Source organism: Temnothorax americanus, unplaced genomic scaffold (genome assembly GCF_048541705.1).
Source record: "Temnothorax americanus isolate GAGA-0224 unplaced genomic scaffold, ASM4854170v1 Scaffold69, whole genome shotgun sequence".
NCBI classification, from domain to species: domain Eukaryota; kingdom Metazoa; phylum Arthropoda; class Insecta; order Hymenoptera; family Formicidae; genus Temnothorax; species Temnothorax americanus.
Genome location: NW_027509791.1, coordinates 621,695 through 648,214, shown reverse-complemented (window position 1 = coordinate 648,214; position 26,520 = coordinate 621,695). Strand labels below are relative to the sequence as shown.

The window sequence follows — 26,520 nt, the reverse complement described above, 5'->3', positions numbered from 1 at the left end:
ACATTGGTTTCGATGTAAACAACTTGTACGGCTGGGCAATGTGTCAACCATTGCCTTACGCAGATTTTCAATGGGTCGACGACGTAACCGATTTTAATGTTATGGATATCGCGTTGGATTCCTCGATAGGCTATATTCTCGAAGTCGACTTGGAGTATCCGCAACATCTTCATGACGCGCACACTGACCTACCGTTCTGTCCGACGCGCGATAAACCACCCGGTAAGCGGCAGGACAAGCTCCTCGCAACATTATACGATAAGAAACGTTATGTCATACATTATCGCAACCTGCAGCAGTGCATGCGCCACGGTCTCCGTATAGCAAAGATTCACCGCGCATTAAAATTCGCGCAATCTCCATGGCTTCGCGATTACATAGAACTTAATACGAAATTTAGAACATTGGCCAAGAATGATTTCGAGAAAAATTTATACAAATTGATGAACAACGCTGTGTTTGGCAAAACCATGGAGAACGTGCGCAATCACGTTGACGTGCGACTCGTGACTCATTGGGAGGGTAGATACGGCGCGGAGGCATTGATCGCGAAACCAAATTTTTACAGTCGAAACGTCTTTTCGGAGAATCTAGTAGCAATAGAAATGCGAAAACTCGTGATGAAATCCTCCAACTTTTCGACGCAGTCAATGTACTCGTACGGAAATACGCCTTTTCGTGTCAGCAAATCAAAATTTTCTGCGGATAATTTACAAAATTCGCGTTGTAATATTCGCAGTTTATTCTTGCTGAGATAAGATGCCAATTTGTTGAGACTAGCGGTGAGAAACTTGTATGAATCGATAAATCGCAATTTGACGCAATTTTTCTTATCTTTATCTTCGGTGCTTTGAACATTTTTCGTAAACGAAATGTATTTTTTTTGTGATTGGAAGTAAGTCTACACGTCCTTCGTACGCTGTAGCTATTTCTGTGATAATAAAATGCGCGTCGTAGCCCGATAAATTGTGAAAAACTACGGGTATGCAATGTGAATCTTTGTAATTTAAGTTGCAATTTGAATGCGCGGGACCTCTGTATCGACCCGTCAGATGACAATGATCGCGTACTCGCACGTCGTCTGGCTCGAACGGTTTTTCGCACACGTGACAGTGCGTCGCGCTGTTAAATTTTTCCCACTCGTCTCGCGTAAATTCCACCATGGGTACATTAGTGGACAAAATAATCTTTACGTCGTGAGCTAAACGTCTTAGCTCCTCGGCGAACCACGCGACGCAATCCTTATCGCGACGAAACCGATACATTGACAACGACTCGTCGTACGAGCAACGCACGTAGTACCTTATGCTAAATACGCGATGATATTGATACGTGTACCCCAACGTTTCCGGATCCGCTTCCATCTTCTCCAGGGTACATTCCAGGTCGGCATATATGATAAATGGAACTCGTTCCTTCCTGTTATAATTTTTAAATGCCAACCGCTTGTCGTTATCGCTCGGTAACTTGATCGCGCAGTCGTTCATCTGCCGACAGTCGACGGTGTGGGTTTCCAATTTCTCGCTCGTGTAGAAGTAGTGCAAACATCTGTAAATAATAAAAAAATTTTTATACATCTTTCTCGTAAAAATTATTTTTATTTTTATTAGGGTGTATACTCAACGATCGCAAAAGTATTTTTTGTTCCTATTCTTGTTCACTTGCGAGCTCACGAGGCGGGATAGGTTCTTGATCCACGCAAAATGTCTCACGTTGTCGTCATGCACGTACAGCAAATTTACATGTCTGTCCATCTTTCGGTCGGTGAGCCGTATTGGCTGGATTGCAAGTTCCTTGTTTGTCTCGATGCTGTACACGTTGATTGATATATCGTTGTGATTTTCAAACTTTTTAATTTGATTCAACGTCATTGGAAATTCAATGTCTTGGAGATTTAGCACCGACGTGTAATGAGGATACGATGAATCCCGTTCTGCATGTCTCTCGGCTGGATGCAGAGCAGCCGTCACTGACCATGCGAAACATGCATTGCCCCTTGATCGCACGTTTATCACCGCTCTCTTCATTTTAATTTCTCGCGGTATTTCCACAAAACACCCCGCGTGCAATGGATTATATTTATTTACGTTAACAGTCAAATTGTGTATACGCGACAACGCCCATCCGCTATCACGTTCCTGGAATTCCTCCAGCGATGCTAGAGTAGGCTCGATAACGCGCGACACGTACCATTCTTGCAGATCGGACGTACGAAATAGTTCACAGTTTCTCGTAGCGATACTTTTATTCGCGCGTTTGTCACCCGCAGCAAATTCACCATTAAACATTGTGTTAATCTTTACATTGTCATGTCGTTGCATGACGTTCCGCACACGATCGAGTACAATTTCTCTCGCATCTTCGAGAAATTGACGAGGTTCGATGTGTTTGGAATTTATTATCGCACCAGTCAGTATACGATTTTCAAAAGCCGTATCTATCTCGCGCCATCTGAGTCCTGTCTCACTCGCACTGTATCCTGCACCCACATGCACGAAACGTTGACGTACCGAGTCTTTCAGACCTTCGATTCGGGCAATACGAGCGATCAATGACTGTTTGAGACCGATCGATAATCGCGGTCATTTAATTCGGCCTTGTTCTTCCAACGATTCGATAAATTCGTCACATCGTTGCTCCCACGCGGTAAATTCTTCCCGCGAATTTAATAGGGTGGATTGCTCCAACAACTCTTGCTCCATGTTATTACACGATCCTCTTTCTAACACAATTTGTTGTACTCACGACTTCCAATTCTCGATTATTGAGCGTATCCTCCAGATTATTCATTTTTTTATATCTCACTAATGATGCATCGTTTGTTTTATTAGCGTATCTAATTTCACCGTGATCTCAGCATCCGTACATTTGCGCTAACCGAAAAAATGCAAAATTTGCAGTTTTGCACGTGTGCAATGATGTCACCGCGAGACACATATGTTCTCGAAAACAATATCGCGCCATTGACTTTCGATGATTTGATCTGTGTGATCACAGCAGCCGTACATTGGCGCTATGCAAAATTTGCAGTTTTGCATGTGTTTGATGAAGTCATTGCATAAATATAAAAATGTTTAAACAGCTTTTACCATGAAGATACTGGATCTGTATCTTGGCGAGTGGACCATTCTTTGGCTACATCTCGCACGCGAACGTGGTTCTTGAGTGTTACAAGGACTTGCAGTCGCGACACTTGAAATTTTTCGACACAGCTATCAAACAGCTATTGAACCGCTATCTCTTACTTTTGTTAAAAGTTTTCGTTGGCACACTGTCTGTTTACAGTAGCATTAAGATGGCCAGGACGAACCAATTGTTGTATAAACCGCACGATCAAACACACCAACCGACTCTCACTTCTAGTCCTCGACTACTGAGCGTACCTTCAAATTCATCCTTCCACATCTCACTATTGTCACAGCGTTTGTTTATCATATCTAATTTCATCTCAGCTTCCGTACGGATGCGCCTTGCGAAAAATCTACGATGTACAGTTTTGCACGTGTGCGATGAAGTCACCGCAAGACATATTCTCGAAAACGATATCGCACCATTAACTTTCAATGGTTTAATCTGTAATACTGCTATTGAACTGCTATTAAACAGCTAAAAACAGCTATCAGTATAACTGCGATCTGTATAACCGCTATTGAATCGCTATCAAACTTCTTTTAAACAGCTAAAAACAGCCATCAAACAGCTATTGAACAGCTATCAAACAACTAAAACAGCTATCAAACAGCTCTTGAACAGCTATCAAACAACTAAAACAGCTATCAAACAGCTCATCATCATTTTAGTTGTTTGATAGTTGTTTTTAACGCTGTTTTAGTTGTTTGATAGCTGTTTTTAGCTGTTTCATAGCGGTTCAATAGCTGTTTGATAGCTGTTTTAGTTGTTTGATAGCTGTTCAAGAGCTGTTTGATAGCTGTTTTAGTTGTTTGATAGCTGTTCAATAGCTGTTTGATGGCTGTTTCATAGCGGTTCAATAGCTGTTTTAGTTGTTTGATAGCTGTTTTTAGCTGTTTCATAGCGGTTCAATAGCTGTTTTAGTTGTTTGATAGCTGTTTTTAGCTGTTTCATAGCGGTTCAATAGCTGTTTGATAGTTGTTTTAGTTGTTTGATAGCTGTTCAAGAGCTGTTTGATAGCTGTTTTAGTTGTTTGATAGCTGTTCAATAGCTGTTTGATGGCTGTTTTTAGCTGTTTAAAAGAAGTTTGATAGCGGTTCAATAGCGGTTATACAGATCGCAGTTATACTGATAGCTGTTTTTAGCTGTTTAATAGCTGTTCAATAGCAGTATTACAGATTAAACCATTGAAAGTTAATGGTGCGATATCGTTTTCAAGAATATGTCTCGCGGTGACTTCACGCACACGTGCAGGTATTCGCGCAAACGGGGGCTAAAAACTGTGCGATAGCTAATCACGTTGCAGCCTTTCTGTTAGAGCAGAGTTTGGAAATCCTGCGACGGAGCCGGAAATTGAATTGTTTAAAGTACAGTGGAGAGTGCCTCACGTCACATTAAACGAGGTCAATAAGCTATCCATGCTACAGGCTTTGGAAAGCGGACGATATCTTAGTGTTAGTTTCCGTTCGTGGGATCTGTACGAGTACCCAATGTTGCAGAGCACGACTAAGCATTCGTGGGCCGTCAAAACGGCGACTCAGCTGGAGAAGCCGCGGTACGTTATCTTTGCGCTGCAGACCGGCCGCAAGAATATCATGTCGCAAGATGTTAGCGTATTCGATGACTGTAACTTGACTAATGTGAAACTTTATCTAAACTCGGAATTTTATCCGTACGATGACTTGAATCTAGATTTTGGCAAAAATCGATACGCCGTCCTTTTCGATATGTACGCGCGTTTTCGTAAAGCTTATTATGGATACGACAGCTTCGATACGCTTTGCAGCGTGTATACATTCCTAACGGAAGGACCTTTTGTCGTCATTGATTGCTCGCGACAAAACGAATCTGTCAAGAGCGCCACCGTGGATGTGCGAATAGAATTTGATTGTAAAGAGAATGTACCTGCAAATACTACAGCCTATTGTCTCATCTTGCATGATCGTGTAATCGAATACTGTCCGTTGTCGAACGTAGTGCGCAAAATCATGTAAATTGCGATATCAGCAGATATTGCGATATAAGAGATACATATGTAGCGCGATAAGATACAGATTGCTTCGTCGTTTCATTATGATTGTACCAACGTTTGTCGATCTGCAAGGATTCACCGTCGGGATGAAATTTGTCGTAAAGGAGGTGGCGGTGCTGAGAAACGGGGCCGTTTTGGCCCATTATATTTTTACATGTCCCATGCCATGGAGTCTCCTCGCGAAATCCGATAAGTCATGCGCTTCCTGGTTGATTGCAAATCACCATGGACTACGATGGGAGGATGGAAACGTGCCGTACAGCATGGTGAAACACCTAATTACATCAGCCGTGGTTGGAGAGGGTGACGAGACGTCGACTCTTGTGTACGTCAAGGGATGCCAGAAACGAGAATGGCTGGTGGATCTGCTTAAGAATAAAGCGAGAAGACATCTAAAAATTGAGACTTTGGATGCAGATTACGAAGATATCGAATCTTTAAATAATCTAGATGTTACTAATACTGTAAGATGCGGAAAACATGTTAAGAATTGCGCATTACAAAATGTATTAAAAATATTTAACTTGTGGTCGCAACACCAGAAAAAAATATGATTTTTTAAATAAACTATATATGTATATATAAACGTTTTATTTTCTTTTCCCACATACTTTGTAGTATAATATAGATGTTTTAAGTGCATGATAATTGTTTTAAAGATGTTTTAGTAGTTTTAAAGATGTTTGATAGCGGTTCAATAGCGGTTATACAGATCACAGTTATACAGATAACTGTTTTAATTGTTTCATAGCTGTTCAAGAGCTGTTTGATAGCTGTTTTTAGCTGTTTCATAGCGGTTCAATAGCTGTTTTAGTTGTTTGATAGCTGTTCAAGAGCTGTTTGATAGCTGTTTCATAGCGGTTCAATAGCTGTTTTAGTTGTTTGATAGCTGTTTTTAGCTGTTTCATAGCGGTTCAATAGATGTTTGATAGCTGTTTTAGTTGTTTGATAGCTGTTCAAGAGCTGTTTGATAGCTGTTTTAGTTGTTTGATAGCTGTTCAATAGCTGTTTGATGGCTGTTTTTAGCTGTTTAAAAGAAGTTTGATAGCGGTTCAATAGCGGTTATACAGATCGTAGTTATACTGATAGCTGTTTTTAGCTGTTTAATAGCTGTTCAATAGCAGTATTACAGATTAAACCATTAAAAGTTAATGGTGCGATATCGTTTTCGAGAATATGTCTCGCGGTGACTTCATCGCACACGTGCAGGTATTCGCGCAAACGGGGGTCGGGGGCGAGCGAGAGAAACCGCGAGCGAGAACACGCGAGGGAAAGAGAACGCGAACGGGGGAAAGATACGGGGGCCGGGAGCGAGAAACCGCGCGCGAAGGAGAGATAACGCGAACGTGCCGTGTGACGTCACGCGGACTCCGCGGCGCGGCGAAACGCGAACGCGGGTCCCCTCGCCCCGCGGCGCCCGAAAACGCGAACGCTCCGCGGCGCGGCGAAAACGCGGATCCCCCCTCGCCCCGCGGCGCGGCGGAAACGCGGTTCCCTCTTTCCCTCCCCCGCGACGCCAGAACACCGCGGCTCCCCCCTCCCCCTCCCCCGCGGCGCCCAAGCACGCGGTTCCCCCCTCCCCCTCCCCCGCGACGCCGAAACATACGGGTCCCCCCTCCCCCTCCCACGCGGCGCCGAAACACGCGGTTCCCCCCTCCCCCGCGGTTCCCCGCCCGCGGTCCCCCCCGCCCCTCACCCCCCCTCGCCCTCGGTATGTGGTCTGGAACCGGCCTACCTTACCTACTGAGGAGAGCAGGCAACTCATTTTGAAGAAAATTCCTGTATATCTCTCCATTTAAACGGGGCGGTAGGAAGTAAGGACCAATCTAAAAATTGCCCCCCCAAAAAAATGATTTTTAAAGCTGCGAAAGAAAATTCCTTAAATAATTGTAAATAGGTCTGATGATTAAAATTTAATATGAAGAATAGGGCAAGGAAAGCCGTAACGGGATGCTCGTGTTAAATTATTTTTAATCAACAAATATTTTTCCAACCACAGTAAACTGCGCGCCGACAAATCGTCAGACTTGAAACACAATTTTGGTTGGTGTAGTAAAATTCCCTTCCACCTCCTTAATTAAATCGTTACGATTTAATTTTTGATGCTAAGCATCTAAAAATTGTAAAGAAATTTAGTGGGAGAGAATTTTACTACACCAACCAAAATTGTGTTTCAACAAGTTTGACGATTTGTCGGCGCACAGTTTACTATGGTTGAAAAAATATTTGTTTATTAAAAATAATTTAACACGAACATCCTGTTACGGCTTTTCCCCTTGCCCTATTCTTCATAATAAAATTTTTTAACTTACTAAGTAAATTTACTACTTACGATTCAGTCTGCTGTTATTCCCGCCCATACATTTATCGCCCAGCGATATTGAAATGCGCGTTCTCGAACGACGTGCGGATTTTCTTCTGCCCAATACACGTAATTTCGTGTATTAAACACGCCGTTCGGGGTGAACGTAGCTTCATCCGTCCACAGAATACGGTCGGGGAAAAAATTATTCCGCCGACACTGCGCGAGAAATCCTGAACGTGTTTCTCGCTGATTGTTAATATTTATTTTAAAAAAAATCACGCAAAAACATTAAATAAAAATACCTTCACAAAAATAGATGCGATGTTCTTGATCTCTCGGAAAGAGTTGCTGTACTCCCTGATGATGATACGGATGCTGTCTGTTCCGACGTAAAACACTGTGCACTTTGTGTCGCGAGAAACCAAGCAGCCGAGACACATAGCGTACGCTGTATTTGGGATGTTCTTCGAACACCTGCAGGATTCTTTCCTCATCGTTTACGCGAATCTGCATCGGTGCACCAGCGTTTCGCCGATTTAAAACCACACTTCCGTATCTCTGGCGCGTTGCACACACCTCGAAATTACTTTGTCATCGGGATGTCGACGCTCGGGAAATCGTTCCGCGTAAACACGAGCCGCGCCAACAGCGTTTTCTCCGGCTATTCCGTACGCGATAATCATATCGGTGTATTCTCTTGCAGTATATCCCGCCATTTCTTTACAATTTTTATAAGACACACAGATCTCGAACTCTCGGCACCTACTGTTGTGGAACGACGAGATCGAAAGAAACCCGGTAACAAATGCTTGATGAGCAGCGTTTAAAACAAATGAACGTAGCAACGAATAAAGCATTTGTTATCGTCGCGGTTTTCTTTCGATCTCGTCGTTTTTTTTAGATTGGTCCTTACTTCCTACCGCCCCGTTTAAATGGAGAGATATACAGGAATTTTCTTCAAAATGACTTGCCTGCTCTCCTCGAAGATATTCCTCTCCATGCAAGAAGAGAAATTATTTTTCAGCATGACGGAGCTCCTGCACATTTCTCTCGACAAGTACGCGATTTTTTAAACGCGCATTATCCGGACAGATGGGTGGGTCAAGGTGGCCCAATCATTTGGCCGCCGCGATCGCCAGATCTTAATGTGCTCGATTATTTCGTGTGGGGACACATTAAAGCCATAGTCGAGCACAGGCGTGATGGTACAGAAGCTGAAATGCGAGAAGCAATTCTCGCAGCTTTTAATACTTTCTTTTAAAGCTTTTCAATTAATTTCTTAATAAGTATTGCGAATTTCGCAAAATGATAGAAGACTTTTCTACTCGGTTTGACTCACTCTACTTGCATACAAGAGGTCCGGCGATTATTACCAGACACCCTATATACTGATCGATGGTTTATTCTGTGCGTCGTGTGGAGGCCCACTTACATCAAATAATGCCGTGTAATCTCTGTTCAATTTGCACTGTTTGTGATTGATAGTGCTACGTGGCAAAGACATGGTGTCCGAAGGCTGTCTGTATTGCATATCAATAAAACTGCAGTTTATGCTTACAGCTTCTTTCATGTGTTCCTTCTTTCTAATTTATCTGTGTTCAAAACTTTAAATATTTTAAATAAATATGCATATTAGGTCAAACCTTGAGACCGGCCGCTTCCCAGCAGCCGCGTCGATTGACCAAAAAGTCACCCCGAGTGATCTTACAGAGATTACCCGTTGCGGAGCCACGCGCGGCACAGGCCAAACGAGCGGTGGAGGGAGAGCAGCCGCCTCAAGGGAGCCTAGCAGCGACATCTGCACCACGGGAGACCGAACTCCCATGCATGCCGCCCACGCCGTTAATGTCGGCATTACAGCTCCCGATAGCGACTCCCGCGCCTCCTCCGCCAATAGACGTGATCGCGGAATTTGTAGCATATGACTTCCCGATCGGCCCGGTGGATCAGCCTTCCGACGATTTTGAGTCGCCGTCAAAAGAAAGCGAGAGCGACGATGATGAGGCTTGGAAGCCGAAGTAGAGAAAGACGGCTCGTCGATCGAACATTAAACATATATAAAATACACGTTTCTTTTGTTTAATTCTTATTTTCGTTGCTTGACAAAATGGTCACATTTATTTTCATTTGAGTTTTTAATTTTGCCATGATTCAGTTTATTTTAATATTACACTTACGGCACTTTTGAAAGATACAATATTACGTTGCGTTGAAAGCCCGTGCGGCTAGATAGATTTAGGATTTTGCGTACTATTAAAATACAGGCTCGGTAAGACGGCAAAGACCGCGCGTAGTTTTTAGGTTAAGAATGACATACCTCCGATAGGTATAAAACCCAGTTTAGTTGATACTTTGATTAACCGCCGATCATAAAAGTCTTATATTATTTAGCGGTTGTCGATACAGTTTAAGCGATAATGATCGTATAATGATAAGCGCGTTTAATTAAAACGACGACATAGAGTTACGGCGATAACCCGTGTTATGTATGAGCACATGCGCGCGATCGGCCAATCAAGAACGAGTATAGCGCGAGAGTCCGTTCTCAGTTAGTTTTTAAGTCGCCGGTTCGTGGATGTACTCTGTCTGGCGGTTACGAGCTTATCTCCCGATATTGTAATAAAAGTACGTTATTCTATACGAGCAATCCATACTGTTTCTATGTTAGACACTCACGACAGTACCCTACCGACGAAACGTAAAACGCAAGACGTAAAAGTGGTGTCAGAAGGGTAATTCTTCAGTTTAGCTACAGCAGCACAAAAAACGATGAACTTAAGTTCATTCGACGCGTTTTTGCACGAAACGAAAGAATCTGGCAGAAAAAAGTGTCGCTCTGCCCCGCGACGCGAGATATTAATCGTTAAAGTTGACAGGAATCAGGTTATGATTCCTGTCATACCGACGACATGTAGCAACACTAAACGTGCCCTGCGGCCACATGCGCATGCTCAGTGGTCGCACGCGCATGTAAAACTGCGCCAATTTTAAATGAATCAATCGTGCAGAATAACCAAGCATCTCGATTCAAGCAGTTAGGTCTCACGCTGAGAGTTTCTTTAGTTTAATTATGCGTGGGAAGCATGCATGTGCTTTATAATTTCGCCGAAGGCCCCCCCTCGCACCCCCCCCCGTGCGTGTGTGTGTGTGTGTGTGTGTGTGTGTGTGTGTGCTTCCCCCGCATAATTAAATTAAAGAAACTCCAAGCGTGAGACCTAATTGCTTGAATCGAGATGCTTGGTTATTCTGCACGATTTATCTGTTTAATGATTTTCGTTAAAGCAGGGCACACACACACACGTGTGTATGTCCTGCTTTATAGAAGGGTAAATATGTATAATAGCGGACCCAGCCCCAATGACCTTGACCTTGACATATGTTGTCAAGGTCACCCTCCTGAATGACCTTCGGAAGGTTTTAGCCGTCGCTCGTTACTCGTTAAAAAGTTATAAACAAAAAAAGTTTGGAAAATATAGCAGGTATTTTGAATATTAAAAAGTTCACGCATACACTTTCCACGCGAACCTAGGTCCACCCCCACCCTCCTCCTGCTTTCAGGGGATGTGCGGTAGCCCGTTCCTTGTTTACGTGTATACTGTTTATGCATACACAATATATATGTCGAAATAGTTCACGCATACACTTTCCACGCGAACCTAGGTCGACCCCCACCCTCCCCCTGCTTTCGGGGGATGTGCGGTAACCCGTTTCTTGTTTACGTGTATACTGTTTATGCATACACAATATATATGTCGAAATAGTTCACGCATACACTTTCCACGCGAACCTAGGTCCACCCCTACCTTCCCCCTGCTTTCGGGGGATGTGCGGTAGCGACATATATATTGTGTGTGCATAAACAGTACACACGTAAACGAAAAAGGGGCTACCGCACCTCCCCCGAATCTTGCGACTAGAAGCCGCCCGCTTCGAGACATGCTTCTTACTACTCCGTTTGAATGGACGCAAGCAGGCGAGATAGCGTTTAAGGATATAAAGGAATCTTTAATTTCTCCGCAAGTTCTCATGTGTTACGATCCCTCACTTCCATTAATTTTAGCAACAGACGCTAGTAAAATAGGATTAGGCGCAGTTCTATCTCATAGATTAAGTAACGGACAAGAACGCCCTATAGCTTATGCGAGCCGTACGTTAAGCCCTACCGAACAACGTTATCCGCAGATAGATAAAGAAGCGTTAGCTATTGTCTGGGTAGTTAACAAATTTTTTTACTATGTATACGCACGTTATTTTACGTTATATATAGATCATAAGCCACTAAGTCAAATTTTGCATCCGGAAAAATCTCTTCCCGTTCTTTGTATTAGTCGTATGGCCAATTATGCTGATTATCTTTCACATTTTAATTATGATGTAATATTCAAACCGACAAAGTCAAATAGCAATGCAGACTATTGTTCGCGTATACCATTGTCAACCACGCACGATACAGTCTTCAAGCTCCGAAGCAGAGATGAAGAGGATACAGTATATGACGAATTTGATGAATTTGTCTTATGTCAAGTGAAACAGCTACCAGTCTGCGCCGAACACATAGCAAAGGAAACGCGCAAAGATCAACATTTAAACAAGATCGTCAAGATTCTAGAAGCAGGTCAGGATCTTACACGAGCAGGCTACAAAGCTCCAAAAGCCAATTATACATTATCTGCTAACTGCTTATTATTCGAGCATAGAGTAGTGATACCAGCCATACTTTAGCCAGCAGTCTTGAACGATCTACATGCGGCACATGTCGGGATCGTAAAAATGAAAGGCATCGCGCGATCCTTCGTATATTGGCCAGGTATCGACGCAGATATCGAACGAGTTGCGAAATCCTGTGCAGAATGTGCCAAACATGCACATGCTCCTCCGAAGTCCAGAGACCATCATTGGGAGTATCCCAAAGGGCCATGCGAACGCGTACACATAGACTACGCCGGACCCGTAGCAGGAGTGATGCTACTTATTATCGTAGACGCATACAGTAAATGGGTCGAAGTGAAAACCACCAATTCTACAACAACCACAGCAACGATCACCATTCTGGATGAATTATTTTCGAGATACGGTGTTCCAGTTACTGTTGTCTCGGATAACGGTCGTCAGTTTGTCTCAGCTGAATTTGAAAATTTCTTGCAAATGAGCGGCGTAAAGTACCATAAGCTTACCGCGCCGTATCATCCTTCGACAAATGGTCAAGCGGAACGGTATGTGCAGACCGTGAAAAATGCCTTAAATGCCATGTCTACTACGCCAGGATCTATACAACGAAACTTGAATCAGTTCCTGCAACAGTACCAAAAAGCTCCACACGCAGCAACAGGACAGCCTCCTGCTCAACTTTTTCTAGGACGTAACATACGAACTCGGTTAGATTTGGTCCGACCTGATGATGTATTTACCAGGAATAAGGAGAAACAACAACAGCTCAACCCTTCATTTAGATCGTTCGAACCTGAACAAACGATTTATTTCCTCTCGGGTAACTCTTGAATGGATAAATGGATCCCAGGTAAAATTGTTACCAAACTAGGCAATCTACACTACGAGGTGGAATATGCAGGTCAACGGTTTAAGCGTCATGTGGATCAAATCCGAGCATTCACTGCGAGAGAACCCGTTTGCTCGCCAGCAAATGTCAGCCAATCTGGTAGTGCTGAACAGTCCAGATCACCTCGACGAGTTCATTTTTATGGAGACAGGTCGGGAAGCACGCCAGATGCAACTACCTGTTCGACTTCTGAACGACGACCAAGAACCCCCGGATCAATTCGGTCTACTCCAACCTAGTCACCGATTAGAACACCAGAGTCGTCCCCGGAACCATTCTTTACGCCTCCGGTTATACCGCGCAGATCAACTCGATTTCGTCGTCCTCCCAACAGATATGTTCCAAATTAACTTTCTTTATTTTCCTGAGGAGGGAAGAATGTTATGTATGAGCACATGCGCGCGATCGGCCAATCAAGAACGAGTATAGCGCGAGAGTCCGTTCTCAGTTAGTTTTTAAGTCGCCGGTTCGTGGATGTACTCTGTCTGGCGGTTACGAGCTCTGTATCTCCCGATATGGGTGCGTTCAGCCGATACTCCGCTAGCCTAGCAATCGCGAGCAGTCGCTCGTTTGGTAGCGGTTTTGATTTGCAACGCCGCTTAGCGCTATCGAAGTATCGGCTGGACGGCTCTTAGCGGTTGGTAGCGGTCGCCATCTTTTTGTAAGTCGAACCTGTCGAACATAACCGCGAATATCTCGTTGTGCGACGACGACGACGATCTTGTACTCACAAACAATACGCGTAACGAGCTCGAGAGCGACGACAAGAGCCTGCAACTGCAGGAATATTGATAGAGAGCGAGCTGGCGCTGAGGATCTGCTCGAGCAGCACCGACGACGAAGCCGTCGAGGAAACCGAGAACGTCGTCACCTAACCGAAGACGATCAAGAGGATCGTCCTGGACCACCGGCAGGATCCCGTCGACGTTAACGCGCAATTCACAGCGGCCGAGAGCGAACATTATAGCGATCTCCTAGACGTACCGAGCTCCCAATCATTCCATAATAAATAAATAAAAAAATGGACTAGTAAGTATAATTACGTCTGTTAATTTGTGAGTTATGTCTATGATATTCGCCGCCAATACACACACACACATACGTATATTATGTACTTCTGTTTATCTCCAGCATACCTGTTGAATACGTACCACCGGATGAACAACAATTGACTGAGTTGGAGACACTTAACTGATGTGACACAAGATGGAACCATGTTAAAACTAACATATAATTATCAGGGCGAGTTATATGAAGTGACGGACAGTAATGAAACTCACTCTAAACTACAGGCAGGTTAGTGGAATCTACTTACACAATATATTGAACATAGAAATTATAGGTTTCTCGTAGTAGTACAAGTGCAAGCAAGTAATATATGAATTGTCATGAAATGAACCATTTTATTGCAGATGTAAACTTCTTCGCCGAATTTTTCCAAAATATTACTGAAAAGAACGCTGTACAAGATAACGTGGATGAATCTGACTGTAGCCAAATCAACCCGGATTACACAATGGTAGCACCCGGATCACACAACCCGGATAACGCTGTACAAGTTAACGTGGGTGAATCTGACTGTAGCCAAATCAACCCGGATCACACAATGGAAGCACAAGAGGACCTCAACGAAATACCTAACAATGATGAAAACGGTACATTATGAATTTCCTAAACTAATGTGTTAGAGATTAAGTTAAGTTAAAAAAAAAAACAATACGCACATTTGTTTCATACGATAATCAATTTTTTATATATTCTTTATTCTTTATTTCAGATTCTAAATTTCAATGGGATCATAAATCCATTTTATTCCTTCTATCCAAATATTCCGAACGGTTGGCGAAATTTAGAAGTCCAACAATAAAAAAAATTACCCTTTGGAGAGAAATAAAAAAAGAATTTGATGACATAGGGATTTCGCAGGTTACTGCACAAATGATTGACCATAAATTTTGCAATTTGAAAATCAGATATAAACATATAAAAGATAATAACAAAAAAAACCGGACGAGGGCGACAGTCATGGGAGTATTACCAGCAGATGGAGGATATTTTGGAAAATGATAAATCTGTTAATTTTGACACCGGTATTGCGTCAATGGATGATGGACCAATCAACTTATCGCAGAACAGGATTTCATCAGCAAACAGGTTATCACCGACATTAATATCAGTTATTCAAAATTGTTATGATAATTGTGATTTCGCGCATTTTTTGTCACATATTCCGTCTTTTTCCTCGTCTTCTGACGCGTTTTCGGATAGTGATGCAGAAGTTATTGCTGATACGCCGCCCTCCACTTCACGTGATGCAGAAGTTAGTACTGATACGCCCTCCAATTCACGCCATCCGGATGATGGCGATCGTAGTTGTAGTCCGAATGGAGAGTCAACATCAGCAGAGACTGCACAATCTCCAACATTGTCTACCCCGTCGAAAGAATATAAAACTAGGAAATCCACCCATGCAAAACAATTATACTCACAAAGAAAAAAAGCATTGCAACAGGAGAAAAGCAAAATAGATGTACTTCGAAGCATTGAAAATACAATTGCTACAGCATTTACACAGAAAAATGAAATATTGCTACGCGAGTTGCAACGTAAAAATCAAATATTGGAAAGACGAAATTAACTTTTGGAAAATTTAATTGAGAAAATTACACCACGCAATACAGGTCTTCCTAATTAAAAAAAAATTGAGTCTTTATATATAGGTATCTTAATAAATAAAAAATAATTTAATTTTATAAAAAAAATGAAAAATTTATTATAATATATAAACAAAAATACTCAGTTTACAAGTTATTCATTATTTGTTCCCTTTTCATCAGCGCATTTTCATCAACTGCTTCATTTTCATCGACATTTATATCGTTATTGTAGTCTTCACCATTTTCATCATTAATGTTCTCATTCAACAAGTAGTTCTCCCTTATATTCATTTCATAGTGCATTAAAAGAAAATTGTGGAGAGTGCAGGCCGCTGCAATGATGTAATTTGCCATTCTTACACTATGAACATCGATATATTTCAATCTTCGCCATTTGCACTTCAATAATCCAAATGCACGTTCAATAATCGACCGTATAGACGAAAGTTTGATGTTATATCTAAACTGTTCTGGCGTGAGATGTCCGTTGTCTCGAAAAGGTGTCATCAGATTTTGAAGCAATGGATACGCTGAATCGCCTAGAATGTGCTTTCGTGGTGGTAGAATTGGATTTTCTTGATTCATCAGTCTGTTAAAAATGGGGCTACTGCGAAATACAGCTGCATCATGTGCTCGTCCTGGCCGACCAATTAGGCAATCTATAAACTTGCCCGTATGATCGCATATGCCTGCAATAACATATAATAACCTATGAATGTAATTGTTCGATTCTCAAAACAAAAACAACATATTATGCATTTCTATCATATCTTGACAATTTAATTGCACACGACGATTTGATACCTAATAATATGTAAGTATTAAATAATATGTAATTAAATATTATTATGAGAATTGAAATTGATAGTCAACGAACCTTGAAAATTAATTGAATGGAATCCTTTACGATTATAATAATCGTTTGCATTTCCGGGTGGTTGTTTGATGGGAATGTGACATCCGTCAATGGCCCCCACAACACCCGGAAATCCTCGCGATCGCATACGGAAAATCTGGAACAAACAAAACAGAATTCACGACATTGCTGATATATGGTATAAAATAAAAAGATTCTACGAATTACCCTTTCATTATTTTCACACTCTTCGGCATTTGGCCATATTACAAATTGTGGCATCATATCTTTTAATGCACAAATTACTTTTTTAAATACTACATGGGCGTTACTTTTTGGGAGTCCAAATCTGTCGGCAACGGATCTAAAGCTCTCAGGAGTGGCAATAATCCATATAGTTAATGGAATTTTTTTCCGTAACGGAACGTTGTTTTCATCTTGCCCAATTTGTCGATATATTAAATTTTCCAATTCCTTGTAACAAAAAAAATATTTAAAAACACGTGTTATGGTTAATATATACATTAGTTGCTTTTCATTTACACTCAAGTGATCTGAGTCACTCAGTTATGTGAGTATTTTATACTCAGGTAAGATATGTCATTTTGCACTTACCTGCTTATTTTGATGACAAAACTATCACATAACAATACAGATTCACTTTTAATAGTCTATTAGGTTCATTAAAGCACACGGTCTCGATTGTGGATAAAAACTCAGTTGAATCTCACTTGCCAGCATGCAAAAAGAACGTGCATTCAACTGAGATATGACGTCACAAGTGAGAATTATCTGAGTTTTGGTGTAAATGGAAAGCAACTATTATTTCATAGTGTTAAGTTTATTGTTATTAAAAAATATCTCACCTCATATGATGCTCGGCTCATTCTAAAATGTGAGCGAAATTGATTATCATTGTAACGTGGTACTACATGCTCATAATAATGCAAATTTAAAATTTCTCCGTTCTGTCTATCTCCGTGTATTAAGTCATGTAGTATTGGTGCATCTTCTACACCAATCGCCAAAATATCGACGATATTTATACGTCCTGACAAATAAAAATTTATACATACATGACTAATTGATCATATACATACTACAAAGCTCATTATTATTTACTTCCTTACCTTGGTCATTTATAACAGGAATGAGTAAATCTTCGACCTCATCTTCATCATCATCATCATCATCATCATTATCATCATCATCATTCAATAATTCATATAAAACCAAATTATCAATATTTTCCATACTGGTTATGGAATGATTGGGAGCTCGGTACGTCTAGGAGATCGTTATAATGTTCGCTCTCGGCCGCTGTGAATTGCGCGTTAACGTCGACGGGATCCTGCCGGCGGTCCAGGACGATCCTCTTGATCGTCTTCGGTTAGGTGACGACGTTCTCGGTTTCCTCGACGGCTTCGTCGTCGGTGCTGCTCGAGCAGATCCTCAGCGCCAGCTCGCTCTCTATCAATATTCCTGCAGTTGCAGGCTCTTGTCGTCGCTCTCGAGCTCGTTACGCGTATTGTTTGTGAGTACAAGATCGTCGTCGTCGTCGCACAACGAGATAATTCACGGTTATGTTCGACTTACAAAAAGATGGCGACCGCTAACAACCGCTAACAACCGCTAACTACTAGCGCTTCTGTCCAGCCAAATTTTCCCGTAGCAAATGGCAGCAAAGCGCTCGCTGCTTACGTGCGCTAGGCTAGCGGAGTATCGGCTGAACGCACCCATTGTAATAAAAGTACGTTATTTTATACGAGCAATCCATACTGTCTCTATGTTAGACACTCACGACAGTACCCTACCGACGAAACGTAAAACGCAAGACGTAAAAACCCGTATCGAGGGGCGCGGAGAAACATTCCCCGCACCCGGTACGCGCGTCCATGAGGTGGGCGCCAAGGAAATACTAAGTTCTTGGAAAAATTCATCTTCTCCAGGAACAACCAGGCCGAAATGCCTTCCAAGGACCTGGGACAGAGCTCCAGGGGTTGCGCGCCATGACCCGGTAAAAATCCCCGGGAAGCACGACTTCTCCAGGGAAAGAGGGGTCCAACGGACTCGCCAGGACCGGAGGAATCTCTCCAAGGGGTCGGCGCCATCGTCCGGCGAACCCCCGGCGAAACACACTTTCGCCAAGAACTCAGGCATCCAACGGCCCTACTAGGACCTGGGACACCCTCCCAGGGGGTCGGCGCCATCGTCCGGCGAACTCCCGGCGAAACACATTTTCGCCAAAGAATCAGCCATCCAACGGTCTTACCAGGACCTGGGATACCCTCCCAGGGGGTCGGCGCCATCGTCCGGCGAACTCACGGCAAAACAGATTTTCGCCAGGAACTCAGCCATCCAATAGTCTTACTAGGACCTGGGACACCCTCCCAGGGGGTCGGCGTCAAGGTCAGACGAGTTCCCCGGGAAACGCATCTTCCCCGGGAACAAACGACGTAATCCGTCGTGAGAGGTCCTGGGACACCCGCCAAAGAGGTCGACGTCGAGCTTCGGCGAAGATCCCCAAAAAACGCACCATCTACGGGAACAGTGGCCCGGAACGACGATACCAGGTCCCGAGAAACCTCGCCAGAGGGTCGGCGTCAACGGCCGACGACATCGACGTCACCCGGACATCTTCTACAGGGAGAACACCCATATTCGTCATCGGGAGCATCTCCAGGGAGGTGCGCAAGGGTCGGCGCCGTCCGCGTCGAAATTTAATCGCGAGTGAAAACCTGGTGCAGCGGTGCCAAGGAGGGAAGGTTCTCGCACTGCGTTGCGCGTGGAAAGAGCATCGGCAAAAAATGCCCGTTTTCGGTACCTCGATTTTTGAAACTTTTTTTATGCCAAATGGTTACTTATGATGACCCAATAATCCCTGCAAAATTTTAAGAGGAGCATACGCCCCGTTTAAGAAATATAGGGGGTCAAAGTTGACCATTTCCAATCAAAAAATATAGCAGCTTCACATTTATACTCCAATAATAATGTCTAAAAAATTCAGCCGAAATGGTTCTTTTAAGATTTTTGGCTGCTGATTACGAATCTGAAGTCAGATTTTAAAAATTCAAAATGGCGGATCCAATATGGCGGACTGATTTTTCTTAAATTCATCGGATTCACTTGAAACTCGTTACTCGGGGGTTTTGGGGGTCGCTGATTGCGAATCTGAAGTCAGATTTTAAAAATTCAAAATGGCGGATCCAATATGGCGGACTGATTTTTCTTAAATTCATCGGATTCACTTGAAACTCGTTACTCGGGGGTTTTGGGGGTCGCTGATTGCGAATCTGAAGTCAGATTTTAAAAATTCAAAATGGCGGATCTAATATGGCGGACTGATTTTTCTTAAATTTATCGGATTCACTTGAAACTCGTTACTCGGGGGTTTTGGGGGTCGCTGATTACGAATCTGAAGTCAGATTTTAAAAATTCAAAATGGCGGATCCAATATATCCAACAAAGGCAAGATGTAATAATCCAACCAACGAAGGCAAGATGTAATGCATAATCCAGCCAGCAAAGGCAAGATGTAATCGACAATCCAGCCAGCAAAGGCAAGTTGTAATGTAGGTTCTTTAGTTTTCTGTATGAAATGATGATCTGTTGATCGTCTTTTGTTTTCAGGGTTTCGTAACTCTAGGCCAAACTGTTTAAAACGAGACTCAGTCCGCTCGATGCTCACCGCTCCTAGGTAGAATATAGGTCCAATGTAAGGAAAAATAGGTCCATTGTAGGACAAAATAGGTTCTATGTAGATTTAATGTAGTGACAAAGAAGATTTAGTGTTGGTTAAAAGTTAGTTCACCGTTAGATTCGTGATCAACGACCCCAAAAACCCCCGAGTAACGAGTTTCAAGTAAATCCGATGAATTTTGAAAAAATCAGTCCGCCATATTAGATCCGCCATTTTGAATTTCTCTAAATTGACTTCAATTTCGTAATCAGCGACCCCAAAAACCCCCGAGTAACGAGTTTCAAGTGAATCCGATTAATTTAAGAAAAATTCGTCCGCCATATTAAATCCGCCATTTTGAATTTTTAAAATCTGATTTTAGATTTGTAATCAGCAGCCAAAAATCTTAAAAGAACCATTTCGGCTAAATTTTTTGGACATTATTATTGGAGTATAAATGTGAAGCTGCTATATTTTTTGATTGGAAATGATCAACTTTGACCCCCTATATTTCTTAAACGGGGCGTATGCTTCTCTTAAAATTTTGCAGGGATTATTGGGTCATCATAAGTAACCATTTGGCATAAAAAAAGTTTCAAAAATCAAGGTACCGAAAACGGGCATTTTTTGCAGGGGGCTTGCCGATGCTCTTTCCACGGGAACCTTCTAGAACGAGCGTAAACGGGAGATGCGCAATAGGGCACGCGAGAGGGTAGTGAAAATCATCGTGTTTTCGCGGGATCGCGCCAGATGTGCCGGCCGCGAACAATAGACGATCGAGAAAGTTCTGAGGAATGGGAGCGCGCCGGCATAAGTGAGGAGCCCAAGCGAGAACGACCGCTCGAGGCAGTCTCTCGGGTATAGCCGTGGCAAACACACGTATCACACTCTGTACGATTGGCATACGCGTTATACTTTACAACCGAGAACTCCCGCGTACTATCGCGTTAAATTACTCGTTTTAACTAACAGCGAGGGGCAATTAATTGCCAAATACAATCGAGTGTAAGCAACAATACGCGAGTTGAAATTCGGATACTTTGTTAATTAACGGAAGTGCAATTATCGAGTATATAACAACCACGGGCATTGGGTCACGCGGATACGGAATATTGTGCGGACATTATTAATCATTGTATTTAACCACCGAATACTCGTTCGTTAATACTGCGCACGAACATTGTATAATAGAGTGATGATCATAGCCGAGTGCGTGATCATAGTTAACAATCGTGGGACATAGAGTCCTCCAATCGGAATAATTATCTGGAATAAAAGCATCGTGACGACTAAACAAATAAGCCGAAATACGCAAATCGAATAATTGTGCAACTTTATTGAAATAAAGCGACGTTCACACCGAGGCGAGAAACTCGTGTTGTGAGACACCTTTATGAAATTGTGAAACGGCCTGTAATGTTGAAATGATGATCTGGAATTAAAGATTAATTAATTCTGAAACAAATTCTCCTGATTAATTATAAAAAATTATCGATACTTACCTTCTACTTACCTTGTCTTTCGGCGATGATCCAACGTTGGCCAGCGGCAATCCGGTATGCGATGTAAAGCGAGGATCCGGGGAAGCAGAGCAGCAACAGAGCAGCGATCCATCCGAGGTAGGAACCTGAAAGAAAAGAAGCGAATTAGTACATAATTAAAACATAATTATCGGGACTTACCCTTATCTGGTATGCGAGGTAAAGCGAGGATCCAGAGACGGGTAACGGCAACGGCGATCCATTCCGGGCGTCAATCTGCAACAAAACCATAAAATAATTATCACATAATTATTTTATAATTACTTACCTCTATCTGGTATGCGATGTAAAGCGAGGATCCAGGGATGAGAAGCAGCAACGGTGATCCACCAGGGACATCAGTCTGAAATAAAAATTCAAATAAATAGGATATAATCATTTTATCCTTAATTACCTCTATCTGGTATGCGATGTAAAGCGAGGATCCAGGGATGAGAACAGCAACGGTGATCCATCAGGGACATCCTTCTGAAACAAATAAATCCTATTAGCGTCTTGCAAATAATCGGGGCGTTGAGGCAAACTTACCTTCTCGGTAGACTAAGGTAAAACCGAGTGGCGACCGTTTGATAGGAATATTATCCGCCGGAATCGGGCTCAACTCGTGCCGTCCGGTGACAACCTCACCGATGACTTTGACCTTGACATATGTTGTCAAGGTCACCCTCCTGAGTGATCTTCAAAAGGTTTTAGCCGGCGGTCATTGTTTATTAAAAAGTTATAAACAAAAAATGTTTCGAAAATATAGCAGCTATTTTGAGTATTGGAAGGCATAAATGACTAATATATATGTCGAAATAGTTCACGCATATACTTTTCACGCAAACCGAGGTTTACGCATACCTCCCCCTGCTTTCGGGCTGAGGTGCGGTAGTCTCGAAATAGTTCACGCATACACTTTTCACGCGAACCGAGGTTTACGCACACCCCCCCGTGCTTTCGGGGGAAGTGCGGTAGCCCCGAAATAGTTCACGCATACACTTTCCACGCGAACCGAGTTTCACGCACACCCCCCCGTGCTTTCGGGGGAGGTGCGGTAGTCCCGAAATAGTTCACTTTTGTCCAAGTGTATGCGTGAACTATTTTGGGGCTACTGCACCTCCCCCGAAAGCATGGGGGGGTGTGCGTGAACCTCGGTTCGCGTGGAAAGCGTATGCGTGAACTGTTTCGGGGCTACCGCACCTCCCCCGAAAGCACGGGGGGGTGTGCGTGAACCTCGGTTCGCGTAAAAAGTGTATGCGTGAACTTTTTATGCGTGGAAAGTTAATATGCGAGATGCCACATGGGTTAGATGACGCGCTTTAAAAGTATTCAACTGTTTAAAGCGCGTCATCTAACCCATGTAAGTATTCTCTGCTTTAACAAAAAGACTTCAATTTATCAACAATTTACTACTTTAAATGTTGTGTTTTGGTAAAGCAGCGAATTTCTCGCGAAATAAAGTATTCTCTGCTTTTAAAGAAAACGTAATATTAGTCATTTATGCCTTCCAATACTCAAAATATCTGCTATATTTTTCAAACTTTTTTTGTTTATAACTTTTTAATACACAATGACCGCCGGCTAAAACCTTCTGAAGGGCACTCAGAAGGGTGACCTTGACAACATATGTCAAGGTCAAGGTCATCGGTGAGGTTTGACCTAATATGCATATTTACCATATTTTGTATAAAATCATTGTTGTGTTGCAAATCCGAATGACGCCGCAAGACACCGATAAGCGGCTCTTCTTACGAAGAAAAGTGAAAAGGACCGCGGTGTCACGCTAGTCGCAGGTCATAAATTATAGCCGCCTGCCATAGGCGCTCGCTCGCATTTGAAGTGTGAAATGACATCTGTTTATAAATACTATCGGCCGAACATCGACGCGAGGCGGCATTTGTTTATCGAACATGTCCCGACGCGCTCGCCTGATTTCCCCCCTCTCCCTTAGGACCCTCTCTATCTCCAAGCCCTTCCCCCCCCCACCAACCACATGATGGGAACGCAGATCACCCCCCCCCGCCCCCTCTCGGATGACGGCGGCGCTAGAGTCCCTCCCCCCCGGCTGATCCCTCGGCCGCGAGTCCTCCCCCCCCGCCCCTCACCCCCCTGAGATCCCCGGCCTAGAATTCTTATTTTTATCACTACTAAGCATCTTTAGTGTTCAAAAATTTGAAATTATTTATTAACTGGCAAATATTAAAAACAACGCAACAACAATTGATATATTATAAATATTAACCCGTTGTGGTCACATGGGGTCCAGTGGATTTCAGGCTTTTTTTTCCCTTAAAAGTATACTATTTTGTGATTAAAAAGCAGGAAGTTTTTTTGCTTTATTTAAAAAAATTTTAATAAATATTTTTGTAAAAAAAAGTCAAATTTCTCTTAAAAAAATTTTTTTTGCGTTTTTCCAACAAAATTTTTTTTAAATTATTGGATTATAAAGAGGAAGTCACATAAACTAAATTCCAGTTCAAGGTTTGAGTGGATACATCAAAAAGAACGCAAATGGCAACGGTTATGAGGTCCATTGGACCCCGTGTAACTAGAGTCCCTTTATAAGAGTCTGGACAGACTTTGGGAGTGCAACAACATGGCGTGAATGTCACGTATATAGGGACTCTATTCTAGACGCCCTAGATGGAAGAAAAACACTATGGCGTCGATGACTACACGTAATCGTTGTATTGTTGTGATATCGTGAGAGAATTCTACAGAGGCTGTGAGAAAGTGTGAGTTTGTCTATATTTTTATTTTGACTTGATAGAGATAAGATAACCAAAACTTTAAAATATCTAAAAAAAATATTTCAATAAAATAAATTATAATAGTATACAACAATTTATTGATAGAAAAAATTACGAGATGTATATATAGATAAATGCATGACATTGTCATTTTCATTTTTTATTAATTTTGTAATTCTTTATTTTAAATTCTAAGACACTTATTCTGTAAATGTTAACGACATCATTTCGTGCTTTGCGCAGGTATGTAACACTACAGTGCTACAGCAAAGCACGTAACAATATCGTTAATGTGTACTGGCACGTATTATGCACGTAACTTTGCGGAATGGATTCCTGTCGAAATTATACTGTTTTCCCTAAAAATACAATAGAAATGTAGGAAATAACAATTCCGATCGGAATCCATTTCAAATAGTTCCATAATACGCACCCTGAGAGAGGCTCCTAAGGCTCGTTATTTTACCGCTCGTGATTGGTTCCGCCATGGTGTTGCACGTCCAATGAAAATAAGGACCAGTCTGTCCAGACTCTTATAAAGGGACTCTACGTGTAACCACTACGTTATTTTTAGAAGGTGTGACCACAACGCACGGGTTAATATAAAAGATTTGTATATCTCATATTACATAATATAATATTAATAATTTATATCTGAGAAAAGCAAAAAGCCCTACATATGATGGGTGTGGTTTTTAGGGCTGCAATTAAAAATTTTTAAATTTGTCTATATTTACTTCTCCTTAGATGTGTATAAAGTTTCATCAAAAACTCAACTAAAAGGTTTGCAAAATTATATTTTATGAAATGTTTCCAAAATAACTTAATTAAAATTTTTCATTGCGTGAGAAAGGTTTCAGAAACAGTTCAACTGAAAGTTTTCAAATTTATTGCGTGAGAAAGGTTAAAAAAACAGCTCAAGTGAAAGGTTTACAAAATCATTTCATATATAACGATTCAGAACTAACTTAATTAAAAGTTTTCAAATTTATTGCGTGAGAAAGGTTTCAGAAACAGCTCAACTAAAAGGTATACAAAATCATTTCATATGAAACAATTCAGAAATAAATCAACTGAACGTTTTCTAATTTATTGCGTGAGAAAGATTTTAGAAACAGCTCAACTGAAAGATTTATAAAATTATTTCATGTAAAACGATTCAGAGATAACTCAACTAAAAGTTTTAAAAAATTATCTTCATGTGAAAGGTTTAAAAAACATTTCTATTGCAACATTTTATATGACATATTGCAGAATTCCTTTAGAGATGTTGCACATGAAATGTGAAAGGTTGAAATGTTTTTGAAACCTTTCTGGAAGCTTTCTGCAAGAATCTGTGCTGTATGGGGTGTGTATATCCTGCTTTATAGAAGTTGTGATTTTCGTTAAAGCAGGGCACACAAACACACACACGTGTGTATGTCTGCTTTAACGAAAATCAGACTTCTATAAAGCAGGGCACACACACACGTGTGTATGCCCAAACGTAAATTATCATTTTCCTACCTTACCGACATCAAAACTTAGAAATTAAATTTAAAAAAAACCGAGACCTGAGCGACGATTTTCCTTCTCAAAATGTTTTTTACACACAGAAATAAACAATTTTACAAAGTTTTAAGAAAATCGGAGGGGAAAGCGTTATACTAAACATTTACCAAATATAGAGCCATTGTATCTCGGAATATGTCGAATTACGACAATAATTTATACTATAAAAATATTACATCTCGTAGATTTGTTGCCTTAAAATAGATGGGCTGAAACTGATTACGGAAAATATTTAATCTTGGTGTCACTTGTTTATTGATTTATTGTGCAATTGTGCTTGAGGAAATACTCGCACACTTTGTACGCACGGATATGAGCTCGCGAAGAGCTCATTATCGTTCATCGAACTATGTTGACGGTCTGCCGCGTTTTGTATACTTCGAAATTTAAACATTAAAATTTAAACATTAGTACTAACAAGGGAACGGTCGGAAGTGTCCTTACCCGATTTGGATGCGCTTTGGATATGTTGTTGAGCATA

The 26,520-nt window shown here is 41.8% G+C and overlaps 2 protein-coding genes and 1 pseudogene across 4 annotated transcripts; 2 read left to right on the top strand and 1 right to left on the bottom strand.

Annotated features, from left to right (window-relative positions):
• Positions 1-1,528: 1,528 nt before the first annotated feature.
• LOC143905930 (uncharacterized) lies at positions 1,529-2,761 on the bottom strand (annotated as a pseudogene).
• Positions 2,762-11,402: 8,641 nt separating this feature from the next.
• Positions 11,403-12,965, top strand: LOC143905907 (uncharacterized). Its single transcript, XM_077421563.1, has 3 exons — positions 11,403-11,678; positions 11,862-12,081; positions 12,316-12,965. Exons 1-3 carry the CDS (start codon positions 11,403-11,405, stop codon positions 12,963-12,965), a joined length of 1,146 nt encoding a protein of 381 aa, XP_077277689.1.
• Positions 12,966-13,487: 522 nt separating this feature from the next.
• Positions 13,488-15,706, top strand: LOC143905890 (uncharacterized). 3 transcript variants are annotated; one of them, XR_013259361.1, is made up of 5 exons: positions 13,488-14,052; positions 14,155-14,319; positions 14,436-14,678; positions 14,801-15,177; positions 15,300-15,706. XR_013259361.1 is itself a non-coding variant. In XM_077421543.1 (4 exons), exons 2-4 carry the CDS (start codon positions 14,238-14,240, stop codon positions 15,088-15,090), a joined length of 615 nt encoding a protein of 204 aa, XP_077277669.1. In that variant the 5' UTR covers positions 13,488-14,052; positions 14,155-14,237; the 3' UTR covers positions 15,091-15,706. The 3 variants fall into 3 exon arrangements, 1 of the variants encoding a protein (XP_077277669.1); XR_013259360.1 differs by having other exon boundaries at positions 15,292-15,706; XM_077421543.1 differs by having other exon boundaries at positions 14,801-15,706.
• Positions 15,707-26,520: the final 10,814 nt, after the last annotated feature.